Below are 13,471 nucleotides of genomic sequence, written 5' to 3'. Positions count from 1 at the left end.
TATTACTGAGGAGCGAACATTCATTTAGCTGGGAATTAAATACCGAATATTTATCCAAGCTATTTTTTGTGTGCAACATGGATGGCCAGATAGATAGATGGATAGATAGATAATAGCCGATGGATGGATAGATAGATGCTGATAGATTGACAGGAACATAGATGGCTTGATAGATAGATAGGTATATAGATGGATAGATAAACAGATAGATAGACGAGATGATGGATAGATAACAAGCTAGGTAGATCGTAGGACAAATAATGGATAGATAGAAGAATAGTAATGGATACAAATAGATGGATGGATAGATAGGCCGATAGATACAACCAAGGCTTTATCTTGGGAGGTTCCGGGAGGTAAGACAAGGAGGCTCTGTTTCCTCCACCACTGCTCTTACTCCACCACTCCTCCACCACTACTCTTACTCCACCACTGCTCTTACTCCACCACTATTACTCCACCACTGCTCTTACTCCACCACTATTACTCCACCACTACTCTTACTCCACCACTACTCTTACTCCACCACTGCTCTTACTCCACCACTGCTCTTACTCCACCACTGCTCTTACTCCACCACTACTCTTACTCCACCATTACTCTTACTCCACCATTGCTCTTACTCCACCACTACTCACTCCACCACTACTCTTACTCCACCACTACTCTTACTCCACCACTACTCTTACTCCACCACTGCTCTTACTCCACCACTACTCTTACTCCACCATTGCTCTTACTCCACCACTACTCTTACTCCACCACTACTCTTACTCCACCACTACTCTTACTCCACCACTACTATTACTCCACCACTACTCTTACTCCACCACTGCTCTTACTCCACCACTACTCTTACTCCACCACTACTCTTACTCTACAACTACTCTTACTCCACCACTACTCTTACATCACCACTATTCTTACTCCACCACTGCTCTTACTCCACCACTGCTCTTTCTCCACCACTATTACTCCACAACTACTCTTACTCCACCACTACTCTTACTCCACCACTGCTCTTACTCCACCACAACACCACTACGCCATCACACCACCACACTCACACCACAACACCACCACACAACTTCTGTATACCAGTACACCAGTAACCAGTGCGCCGTGACCATACACTGCACCATAATACCACCGTTGCGTCACTACACCACACCACACCACGTATTATCACACCACACCACACCACACCACACCACCACACCACACCACACCACCACCCAAGGCCCAAGTGTTTGTTGACTTTGTGTGGGTACTTAGTGAAGGGTCTATATATAGTGGTGTGTGTGTGTGTGTGTGTGTGTGTGTGTGTGTGTGTGTGTGTGTGTGTGTGTGCGTGTGTGTGATATAGCTCATCCAGTGTGTGCCTGTGTATGTGTGTGTATCTTTGTGTGTATGTCTGGCCAGGATGCATCTCTGTTGGTGTTTATGTATATGTGGTCGTGTCGTGTGTGTGTGTGTGTGTGTGTGTGTGTGTGTGTGTGTGTGTGTGTGTGTGTGTGTGATATAGCTCATCTAGTGTGTGCATGTATATTTGTGTGTGCGTGTCTGGCTTGGATACATCTCTGTTGGTGTTTATGTATATGTGGTCGTGTCGTGTGTGTGTGTGTGTGTGTGTGTGTGTGTGTGTGTGTGTGTGTGTGTGTGTGTGTGTAAATTTTAACTTCAGCACGATAAACAACCAACACAGATCCTATACTTAACAGAGTCAATTATAATTATCTCACTCCTTCCATTTCCTTCTCCATTTTCGTCATTTCTTTAGTGAGAGGATGGGATTGAAGAAAATACACGCAGTTTTCCGGTTTTTACTCACACACACACACACACACACACAAACACACACACACACACACACACACACACACACAACACGACACGACCACATATACATAAACACACTGAGATGTATCGAAGCCAGGCATGCACACACAGATACACACAGACATACACATGCACACACTGAAAGAGTTATATCACACACACACACACACACACACACACACACACTGAGAGCCAAGAAGAGTGTGCAAATATTTGTTTATATACTGATGATATGCTTAATCCCCTCCCTTCCTCCCTCCCTCCCTCCCTCCCTCCCTTTTCATCCGTCTCCTCCTCTCCCTCCCTCCCTCCCTCTCTCCCTTTTCATCCGTCTCCTCCACTCCCTTTCTTCCCTCCCTCCCTCCCTCCATCTTCTCCCCCTTCCCTCCCGCATTCCCTTCCTTCCTCCCTCCATCCCTTTTTCTTATGTCTTCTCCATTTCACCCTTCCATCCCTTTTCATCCGCCTCCTCCCTCCTTCCCCTCTTCTCTCTCTCTCTCTCTCTCTCTCTCTCTCTCTCTCTCTCTCTCTCTCATCAGATAGACAGACATAGATAGATAGCTTCAATTTTCCCTACAGTGCCACCACGGGGAGAGGCCCGGTCACCTACCCCTAACGTCTTATCACCCGTCAGTTACCGACTTAGGCTGTAATTAACCCATCCAATCCCTCCCCCAGCCTAGACGCGGGACCCTACGCGACGGTGTGGGGCTTTGAGGGAGTTGCTCTTGTGTGTCTTGATATTTTCTTAGGCTTTGTTCTTAATTCTTTGGTGTCTCTGTCCTCGCTTCCTTTTTCTCCTTCCTTCCTTCCTTCCCTCATTCCTTCCTTCTTTCCTCCCTTCCTTCCTTCCTTTCTTCGTCTTTCAATGCCAACTCTCCTCAGTTACTTTTTCTCCTTCCTTCCTTCCTTCCTTCCTTCCTTCCTTCCTCCCTTCGTCTTTCAATGCCAACTCTCCTCAATAACTTTTTCTCCTTCCCTTCCTTCCTTCCTTCCTTCCTTCCTCTTTCAGTGCTGACTCTCCTCACTTTCCTTTTCTCCTTCCTTTCTTTTTCTTCTTCCTGCTTCCTTCCTTCCTTCCTTCCTCCCTTTCATTGCCCGCTCCTCACTTTCTTTTTCTCCTTCCTTCTTTTCTTCTCTCCTTCCTTCTTGTTTTCCCTTTTGCTCCACCTTCTCTCCTTACCTTCCTTTCCTTCCTTCTTCATTTTCTGCTCATTATTTCTTTTCCATTATGTGTCTGTCTATCTAGCTGTCTGTCTGTCTTCATACATATATAAATGTGTAAAATTACGAGTTTCAAAAAATTGTGTATATGTGTATGGGTGTGTGTATTTGTGTGTGTATGTGTATGTATGCATGTGTGTGTGTGTGTGTGTGTGTGTGTGTGTGTGTGTGTGTGTGTGTGTGTGTGTGTGTGTGTGTGTGTCTAAGTGTGAGGGAGTGAATGGGAGGAGGGACACTCTTAAGAGGCGAGAAAATTACTGATGGTTTTAAGTGGAGAGAGAGAGAGAGAGAGAGAGAGAGAGAGAGAGAGAGAGAGAGAGAGAGAGAGAGGGGGAGAGAGAGAGGTAGTGGAGGATGGAAAATACAGTTAAAAATGGAGATAAGAATTTGGTGAAGGAAGGAGGAGATGCAGATGGAAGGAAGGAAGGAGGTGAGAGAAAAATGAAGGAATAAAAGAGGTAAGAGAATTAAATGAAGGAAGGAGGAAGAGATAAACGGAAGGATGAAGGAAGGAAGGAAGGAGATAAATGGAAGAAGGAAGGAAGGGAGAAGAGAAAGGGAGAGAAAACAGAGGAGGAGGGAGAGACTAGGAAGATTGTTTTTGTTGTTGTTGGTATTATTATTATTATTATTTTTTTTTTATTATTATTATTACTACTACTACTACTATTACTGTTATTATTATTATTATTATTATTATTTAAAATCCTTGTTACACTCTTCACTCCAACACCATCTCTTTCATTACAGTCAATCACCAATCAATTACAATCACACCTAGGGAGATCTCTCGTAGTGAAGGGGTTAACAAAGGCTCTGTCTAACCTTCCCAGCTCTAAAAGTCTCTCTAGTAAGCAGGCCCTAAGTGTGCGGTGGTAACAAGGGTGAAATAGCGAAGATGGTATTGAGTGTAGGGGGTTGAGATGGGCAGGGTGGGAAGGGGAGGGGAAGGGAGGGGAGATTTTGAGATGGTCAGGGAGATGATGGGAAGGGAAGGAAAGGAAGGGAAGGTTAGGGTAGGGCAGGGGAGTTTTTGGTTGGGTAGAGTAGGGTAGGGTAGGGTAGGTTAGGGTAGGGTGGGGCAGTTTATGGTTGAGTAGGGTAGGGTAGGGTTGGGCAGGGCAGAGAAAGATAGTGCGTAGAGGACAATCCATTCATCTAAGTCCAAACCTTCCCCCAGAACACAACCCACAATGGTGCTGTTACATCCAGGTCCCTAATTCCACTCCTTACTGAACAGGGACAAAAGGGGAGGCTAACAGAAGGCGGAAATCTATACTCCTGTCACTCTAACTTGGCCAAGATTTTCGTCCATTTACAGCTTATTTCCAGCAGCTTGTAAGAAGACAGTGGTGTGGCTCTCCATCCTTTCCGTAGCACTTCTGCGTGACTAGCATCATGGAGTGTGGTTAAGAGGGGGGTGGGTCAGGGGAGGGTAGGTCAGTATGGGTCAAGGAAGAGCTAAGAAATGGGGTGAGGGAAACCTGAGGAGGGGAGATATGAGAGAGAGAGAGAGAGAGAGAGAGAGAGAGAGAGAGAGAGAGAGAGAGAGAGAGAGAGAGAGGAGAGGTTGAATTTAAGACAAGAATGATACAGGTCGAGAGAGAGAGAGAGAGAGAGAGAGAGAGAGAAAGAGGGGGATCGCCAAAAAAGAAAGAGAAGAGAGGCTGAATTTAAAACAAGAATAAGAGGATACAGGTCGAGCGATAGATAGATAGATAGATGGATAGAGAGAGAGAGAGACTAGATAAAAAAGGAAGAAAAACAGCTGAATTTAAGTAAGAAAATAAAATGAGAGCCAGATTGTAGACAAGATGAAATAGGTAGATAGATAGATAGATAGATAGTTAGAGAGAGAGAGAGAGAGGAATGTGCATCGTGTGAGTAGTGTGACGTCTCTATTCAACTTTGGCCTCACCCTCACTCAAGTGGCTGCTTGGCCCTACACCAGCTCTCTCTCTCTCTCTCTCTCTCTCTCTCTCTCTCTCTCTCTCTCTCTCTCTCCATCTTTCTGTCTATCGCTATATTGTCAGTTTGTCTGTCTATCCAAACTTTTATTTTCTCTTGTTTCTCTCTCTCTCTCTCTCTCTCTCTCTCTCTCTTTCACAATCTATCCGTCCAAACTTTTCTCTTTTATTTTCTTTTTTTAGACGTTATCACCAACCTCCCCTCCCCCCTTTTTGCCGCCCTGGTCCTTCCTTCTTCTTCTTATTATTATTATTATTATTTTTCTCCTCCTCCTCCTCCTCCTCTTCTTCTCCTTCTTCTTCTTCCTCCTCTTCTTTTTAATATATTTATAGACTACCACCAACCCTTTTATACATACAGCCTATTCATATACATATTATTTTTTAAACAGCAGAACAGAGGAAAGAAAAACAAATGAATAAGAAAATAAACAAATCCATATCCATACATCCACTTCAGTATCTATTTGCCAGCCTATCTGTCTATCTGTATCTTTATCTATCTATCTATCTTTCTGTCTCCAGCCTATCTCACCATGTTTACGTTTTCCAAATCATTCAAAAAAGTTAGTATGATAAAAAAAAAAACAGCAAATGAATGGCTGCTTATGAAGTGATGATGAGGATGGTGGTCTTCGTTTCCTCCCCCTCTCCTCCTCTCTCTCTCTCTCTCTCTCTCTCTCTCTCTCTCTCTCTCTCTCTCTCTCTCTCTCTCTCTCTCTCTCTCTCTCTCTTTCCTCCAGCCTTATCTCTTTAATGTTCCTAGTCAAGAAGTGTTGTGAGTTAAGGTGAAGGAGGGAAGGAGGTTGTTAAGAGAGAGAGAGAGAGAGAGAGAGAGACAGACAGACAGACAGACAGAGTTATGTAAAATGAGTGAAAAAATAGGCACAAAACTGAGAAGGAGAGAGAGAGAGGCGGGTATCATAATTTTCTCTTCTGTGGCTGTGTTTACTGAGGTGGTCCTAGGAAATGGAGCATGGAGAGAGAGAGAGAGAGAGAGAGAGGGAGAGAGAGAGTGACAGAGAGAGAGAGAGAGAGAGAGATGCAGAGTGAAAAGGAAGCGGGAATGACTGAATGAATGAATGAATAAATGAATGAATGAATGACGCAGTGGGAGTGTAGTAAGGAGTGCAGTGTGGCAAAGTGAATAGCACCCTACTACTACTACTACTACTACTAGTACTAATAATAATAATAATACCTGCACCACCACCATCACCACCACCACCACCACCACCACCACCACCACCACTACCACAACTACTACTACTACTACTACTACTAGGGGAAGGGCACCTCAGGGACGGCTTCTGGGTCCTGCACTATTTCCCTCCTTAATTTATGAGGAAGTAGATAACTTGTTCCGCCTCTCAGCCCACAACACTCCGCGGGGAATACGTGGTGCCAGAAGACATTTTACCCCCAGCAGCGCGACGTCCTCGGGGTGAAGGGTTTAGGAGTCACTTGACCTACTTCTCTCTCACCTTTCCCCTCACACCTCTCCTATACCTCTCCTTCTTTCTCATCTCTTTCCTTCTCTCTCACTTCATCCCCTTTTCCTCACTTCAGCATCAGGTACAGCTGGCCAAGGAGACGGGGCTGAGTGTGTGAGTGGCTCAGGTGTGGTTCCAAAATCGAAGGAATTTTTCTCACTGTTTTCTTCTTTGCAGCGATTCCTCTCCCTTTTACTCTCTCACTTTTTCCCTCTCTCTCACTTTCTCGCTCCCTCTTCCACAGGTGTGCGAGTGGTTCAGGTGTGCGTCAAGAATCAGAGGAAATTTTTCTCACTATTTCTACTCTCCCTCCTCTCTCACTTTCTCACTCTCTCTCCCACAGGTGCGAGAACAGCTGGCCAAGGAGACGGGGCTGAGTGTGCGCGTGGTTCAGGTGTGGTTCCAGAATCAGAGAGCCAAGATGAAGAAGCTGCAGAGACGCGCCAAGCAGTCAGAACACAACAACAACAACGACAAGGAAGACAAGGAGGACAAGGGCGAAGGAGGAAAGAAGGAGGGAAGCGGAGAAGGTGAGGAAAGGGCAGGAGGGAGAGAAGGAGGGAAGGTTAAGAAGGGATAGGGAGGTAGGAGCAGGGAGAGTCAGAAAAGGATAGGGAGCTAGTTAGGAGGAGGAGAGATCAGGAAAGGATAGGGAGGTAGGAGGAGGGAAAGAAGGAAGGAAAACGAGGAAAGGAGAGGATGGAGGAGAGAGGGAGGGAGAGAAGAAGAGAACGTGAGGAAATGGGAGGAGGGGAGAGAGAAGCTAAGGTGAGTTGGGGAGAAGATGAAGAATGGGAAGATAAAAAAGGAGAGAGGGAGGGAGGGAGAGACGAAGGAGGGAAACTGAGAAGGCAGGGAGAGAGGACAAGGGAAATAGAAGATGGAAGAACTATAGAATGAGGTGATAGGGGGAGGCCGAGAGAGGAAGAAGCACACACACACACACACACACACACACACACACACACACACACACCACACACACACACACACACCACACACACACACACACACACACACACACACACACTAAACCTTCTATATTTGCCATCATAAAAGAGACACATTTCCTAATTTTTCATACACCAAAAATTTGTTGCAATACTTTTTCATTTTTCATTCCTACCCCTTATGAAAACCTTTACGTACACGATAAACGCACACAAAAACGCACACATGTAACGTTCATGTGATACAGGTGTTGGGTATACTGAAACATATACCAAAGCATACATAGATACATACATACATACATACATTCGGTACATACATACATACATACATACGGTACATTCATACGTACGTACACACATACATATATACATACATACATGCGTACATACGTACATATAATTATCTATCTCCAGATGTCTTTCAGTTTTCTGTATGTTTGTCCGTCAGTTGGTTTACACACACACACACACACACACACACACACACACACACACACACACACACACATATTTACACGAACACGTATTCATATAACATACACGCAGTTATGTACCCTATACAGGCAAACACACACACACACACACACACACACACACACACACACACACACACACACACACACACACACACACACACACACACACACACAATATAATAGTGGAGCCTTTATTAAAACTGTGACATAGGAGAGGGAGTGTGGCGGCTCTCTCTCTCTCTCTCTCTCTCTCTCTCTCTCTCTCTCTCTCCCCTACAGACCATCACGGTGGACTCACGCCTTTAGCCTCCTGGACTCACCCTATCTATCTATCTCCCTCTTTCAGTCTATCTATTTCTCCCTCAGGTCAATACGGTGGACTCACGCCGATAGACTCCCTGGACTCTCCCTACGCCACGACGCCCAAGAGTTCAGCGGTGCCGTACAGTCCAGAGGCAGAGTCCTTCCCGGCCCACAGCGGGGACTCCTTCTGCGGCTCCGACATCAGCTTCGAGGAGGGCAGGATGGACCAGTTTGACGACCAGCCGGAGATGTGAGTTGGATTTATTATTATTATTATTATTATTATTATTATTAGTGGTGTTATTATTGTAGTTGTAGTTGTAGCACCGGTAGTAGTAGAGGTAGTAGTAGCAGTTGTGGTATTGTTGTTGTGGTGGTGGTGATGGTTATTATTATTATTATTATTATTATTATTATTGTTACTATTATTATTATTATTTTTATCAGTAGTAGTAGTGTTATTGTTATTGTCATGTTGAGGTTATTATTATTATTATTATTATTATTATTATTATTATTATTATTATTGTGGAGATGTGTGTTTCTTTGTATATATGTGTGTAGGAGGGATGTGTGTGTGTGTGTGTGTGTGTGTGTGTGTGTGTGTGTGTGTGTGTGTGTGTGTGTGTGTGTGATGATACTGTTAATTTACCGGTATTGCCTAACGTGTCTAATTGATTTTGCCCGGCTTGGTTAAATTAATTGCTTTTTTTTTTCCCTCGCATTGGCTGTTCTTGCTTAGTTTTGTTGATTCTGTGTTGTTTTGCGTTGCTCTTGTCTTATTGCTTGTTTTTTTGCTTGATTTTGGGTGATTTTCTTGCTTGTTTTCTGCTGGACTTGGCGGCACTATTAACACACACACACACGCACACATTTATACAAACACGTATTCATATAACATACACGCAGATCTGTATAGTCATATATTATATTGTACACACACACACACACACACACACACACACACACACACACACACACACACACACACACATTTACACAAACACGTATTCATATAACATACACGCAGATATGTATAGTCATATATTATATTATACACACACACACACACAGACACACACACACACACACACACACACACACACACACACACACACACACACACACACACACACACACAGATATTTACACAAACACGTATTCATATAACATACACGCAGATATGTATAGTCATATATTATATTATACACACACACACACACACACACACACACACACAGACACATGGGGTTAGTACTTCAGTTCGAGAGTTAGATATATACGAATGGAATAATGTGTGCAGAAAAGGCTGCTGCGTGCCCGCCTACAAGAGGGAGGCAAACCAGTGAGCATTAATGGGTTTTGAAAGACATTGCTCACAGACTTTTTCTTTTATCGTAAGGAAATGATTCGGTATTCATCATCATCATCATCACCATCATCATTATCATCAGATATTATCACCGTCGTCATCACCATCATCATTATCATCATCATCATTATCATCATCATCATCACCATCATCATCGTCACCATTATCATCACCGTCATCATCACCACCATCATCATTATCACTGTCATCATCATCACCACCACCACCACCATCATCATCATCATCATCATCATCGTCATCATCATCATCATCATACCTTTTCTCCCACCTAAGGGTGGGGTGAGGCAGGGTCCAGGGAGTAAGAAGACACTAGAAAGAATGAGAATTAACCAAAGTCTGTTTATGTCCGCAACCGTACACCTTCGAAATCGTTGACGAAAAATTAGGAAGAGAGTTAGTGAAGGACTAGAACCTTAGGGAACACCACTGTTGCTGGGTTGAGGGGAAGGAGAGCTGCCGTCTTTGCTGCAGCCGAGTTTTAGAAGCACTACAAGGAAGACTGCTTTGCTTCAGTTTGCTTGCCCGCTTTGCTTGCTTTTATTTGCCTGTGGGTGTACCTTCCTTTTGCTTGTATCTGCTTTGCTTGTCAGTCTGCCATCCTGCCTGCCTGCCTGCTTCCACCCCTTCACGCATGCGCTGTCCTGCCTTGCCTGCCTCTGCCTGACTGTCACGTGTCCCTCACTAAGCGTGTTGTGTCTGGCAGGTCGTCCGGTGGCGGCACAGCGCCCCCGCCCCCCCAGGCACCCCCAGACGTTGCGGCGATGGTGGCGGGGGGCGTGTACCCCCAGATCAACCCCATTGACAAGTTGTACCTGATGCAGAACTCCTACTTTGACCACTGACGCCAGCCCCCGCCGCGCCCCCCCGCCCCGCGGCCCCATGCACCCGTAAAGGAAGAGCCCCGCCCCACCCCGGAGCCTGCGGGGCTGCCTCCCCCCAGGTTGCCAACCATCCCGGGGCTGCCGACATTCCCGGCGCTGGCGGCGCTGCCAGGAGGTCTTCCTGGGGGCTTACCTGGGGGCAGTGGCATCCCCTCCTGGGAGTTTCCCTTCTGAGACTGGGGGCGTAGCGCAGGACACCCGTAGGGGCACCGGGACACACAGCCCCGGGGAATAGCTGATGCACCCTAGGACGGAGAGTGGCGGGACACGCGGCATCCCAAAGCAGGCCAGGCCAGGGCAAGGCAGCAGGACACAGCAGGCCCGGCACACAGATCACAGGACACATTCACAGCCTCAGGGGCCCTCCATCAGGAAGCTCCAGGGGTCCCTCACCGGTTACCACACACACCTGCAGTACCCACCTGTCCTCACAACCTACAGGAGTCTCTCAAAAAAATCTACAAGTCTTAGGAAGTCTCAGAGAATATCTACAAGTCCCTAGGCATCTCTGAAAACAAATCGAGTCCTTGGGCGTATCTCCAGGTCTCACAGAATACAATAGTGAGTCTCTGAGAATACCTACAAGTCAATATGAGTCTGAAAATACAGTCAAGAGTCTTCGAACGCGTCTGAAAGTCTTAAACAGTCTCTGAGAATGACGGGCTGTATTCTAAGTGGCTTTGACGATTCCGTAACACCTCTTCCTTAGCGATTTATTCTATTACACCTTCACATCCTCAAGTACGCCATTAACATAAACCACATCGATATTGAAAACAGCTACAAATATCATAGCAAGAGAGCATGAGGGGAGGGGAGGGGGGGTAGTAGGCAAAATAAGTCGCCTGGTAGAATGTGTTGCGGAATATCAAGGAGAATACAGGGGTGAGAGGCCAAGGAAAACATTACAGCGTGGGTCAAAAGTATGGGAATCAGAAGCTTGACATCACAGTGGAGATAACCCTTGATATGTGACTCTCCCCTTATCATTTTTCCTCACTTTTGACACACCCTGTTGTTTTTCCCTACTTCTGAGACACCCTGTAGCTATATGAGAGTCTTTTTAGGTCCGTAGACTTTCATGATTTATACCGAAGACTTTTTGGACACACGGTAACGCCTCGAACAATTTTTTTTTTTTTTTTTTTTTTTTTTTACGTGTCACAGTTCGATATTTTCTTACGTGTAGTACATATGTTTTTATCTATCTATATCTATCTATCTGTTCATATTTCTCTCTGTGTCTGTCCATCTGTCTGTCGCTGTGTTTATCTATCTATCTATCAGTCTGTCTATGTGTATTTAAGTATCTGTCTGTCTGTCTATATATCCCTCTCTGTCTGTCTCTCTGTCTACCTATAAAAATCTATCTACCTACCTACCTACCTACCTACCTATCTATCTATCTACCTAACTGTCTGCCCATCTATCGACACATTGGAAAAATCATCAAGACAATATTAACATATCAAAGGCGGAAAAAATGCTAGTAAGGAAGAAGTGCTATAGGGAGTCTTCATACCCAAGAGAGAGAGAGAGAGAGAGAGAGAGAGAGATAATAAACAGGTGAATACGTGATACAAAAAAAAAGTATTGAAAGAACAAGAGCAAAAAAATGTGTGTGTGTGTGAGAGAGAGAGAGAGAGAGAGGGTGGGGGGGGGTGTTGTGATGGCGGCTGTACTAAAAACTTCTGAGAAAACTTTTAAGAATTCATCGTATCTTCCAAGGAGGCTCTCTCTCTCTCTCTCTCTCTCTCTCTCTCTCTCTCTCTCTCTCTCTCATAACTCTGGCTCACCTTTAATAACAAGGTGATGTGTTATCCCTTCTCTCTCTCTCTCTCTCTCTCTCTCTCTCTCTCTCCTCTTCCACCTCCTCCTCCTCCTCCTTCTCCTCCTCCTCCTCCTCCTCCTCCTCCTCCTCCTCCTCCTCCTCCTCCTCCATGTTGACTCGCCTGCCGCCATTTTGTGTGAAGAGAGGCGGAAAGGCGGGAGAGGAGGAGGAGGAGGAGGAAAGGAGAGAAGGGGAGGAGGAGAAGAGGGAAATACGTAATGAGGAGGAGGAGGAAGTGGAGGAGGGTGAGAGGGAAAAAGAGGGTGAGGGGAGGAGGAGGAAAGGAGAGAAGGGAACGATGGAGGAGGAGATGGGAGGAGAGGGAGGAAAGGAGGAAGAAAAGATAGAGACAGAGAGGAAGAGAGGAAAAGGAAAATGTGATCAAAGAGAGAGAGAGAGAGGATGGATGAAGAGGAGGAGGAGGAGGAAAAAAATAAGGAGGGAGGGGGGGAGGAAGGAGAGAGAAAAATATCCTAGTCACGCCTCAGGGTTAAGAAGAATCCTGTGTTGGAGAGAGGGAGAGAGAGAGAGAGAGAGAGGGAGGGAGGGAGGGAGGGAGAGAGAGAGAAAGCAAATATAGATCCCAAGATAACATACATACATATATACAGATACACACATACATATAAAGATATATACATACATACATAGCCTACAGATAGATAGATACATACATACATATACATACATACATACATACACACAGATAGATAGATACGAGTAGATAGATAGATATACATTCATACAGACGGATACATCATACACACATACAAACATACATACTGAGAAAGAGAGAGAGAGAGAAGCAGCATCTTGAGAAGGTTGTATCGATCTTGCCTCCCTCCCATCCTCCCTCCCTCACTTCTTCCTCCCACCTTCCCTCCCTCCCTCCTCCCTGCTCTCCGCCCTCACTACTCTCCCTCCTCCCCATCTCTCTCTCTCTTCCATCCCTTCCCTGGAGAGAGAGAGAGAGAGAGAGAGAGAGAGAGGAAAATAACCGGACAATGAAAGAGTTTAAAAGGCCTTTGTCAGAGGCTTTTCTCCTTTCTTACTCGCTCCCTCTCTCTCTCTCTCTCTCTCTCTCTCTCTCCCCGGTAAAACTCGTTATTTT

General features: G+C 45.4%; 1 protein-coding gene across 1 annotated transcript in view; it reads left to right on the top strand.

Annotated features, from left to right (window-relative positions):
- The window catches only part of LOC145414580 (LIM homeobox transcription factor 1-alpha-like), a 28,731-nt gene extending 18,241 nt beyond the window's left edge, over positions 1-10,490 (top strand). Inside the window, exons 4-6 of the mRNA XM_080284098.1 lie at positions 6,867-7,053; positions 8,319-8,505; positions 10,352-10,490. Of these exons, the coding sequence (XP_080140224.1) occupies positions 6,867-7,053; positions 8,319-8,505; positions 10,352-10,490 (513 nt within the window). The remainder of the gene's footprint in view (positions 1-6,866; positions 7,054-8,318; positions 8,506-10,351) is intronic.
- Positions 10,491-13,471: the final 2,981 nt, after the last annotated feature.

Source organism: Coenobita brevimanus, chromosome 100 (genome assembly GCF_032717465.1).
Source record: "Coenobita brevimanus isolate Jiangsu-jjx chromosome 100, ASM3271746v2, whole genome shotgun sequence".
NCBI classification, from domain to species: domain Eukaryota; kingdom Metazoa; phylum Arthropoda; class Malacostraca; order Decapoda; family Coenobitidae; genus Coenobita; species Coenobita brevimanus.
Note: the sequence above shows the minus strand (reverse complement) of the source record. Positions and strands in the feature narration are given on the sequence as shown.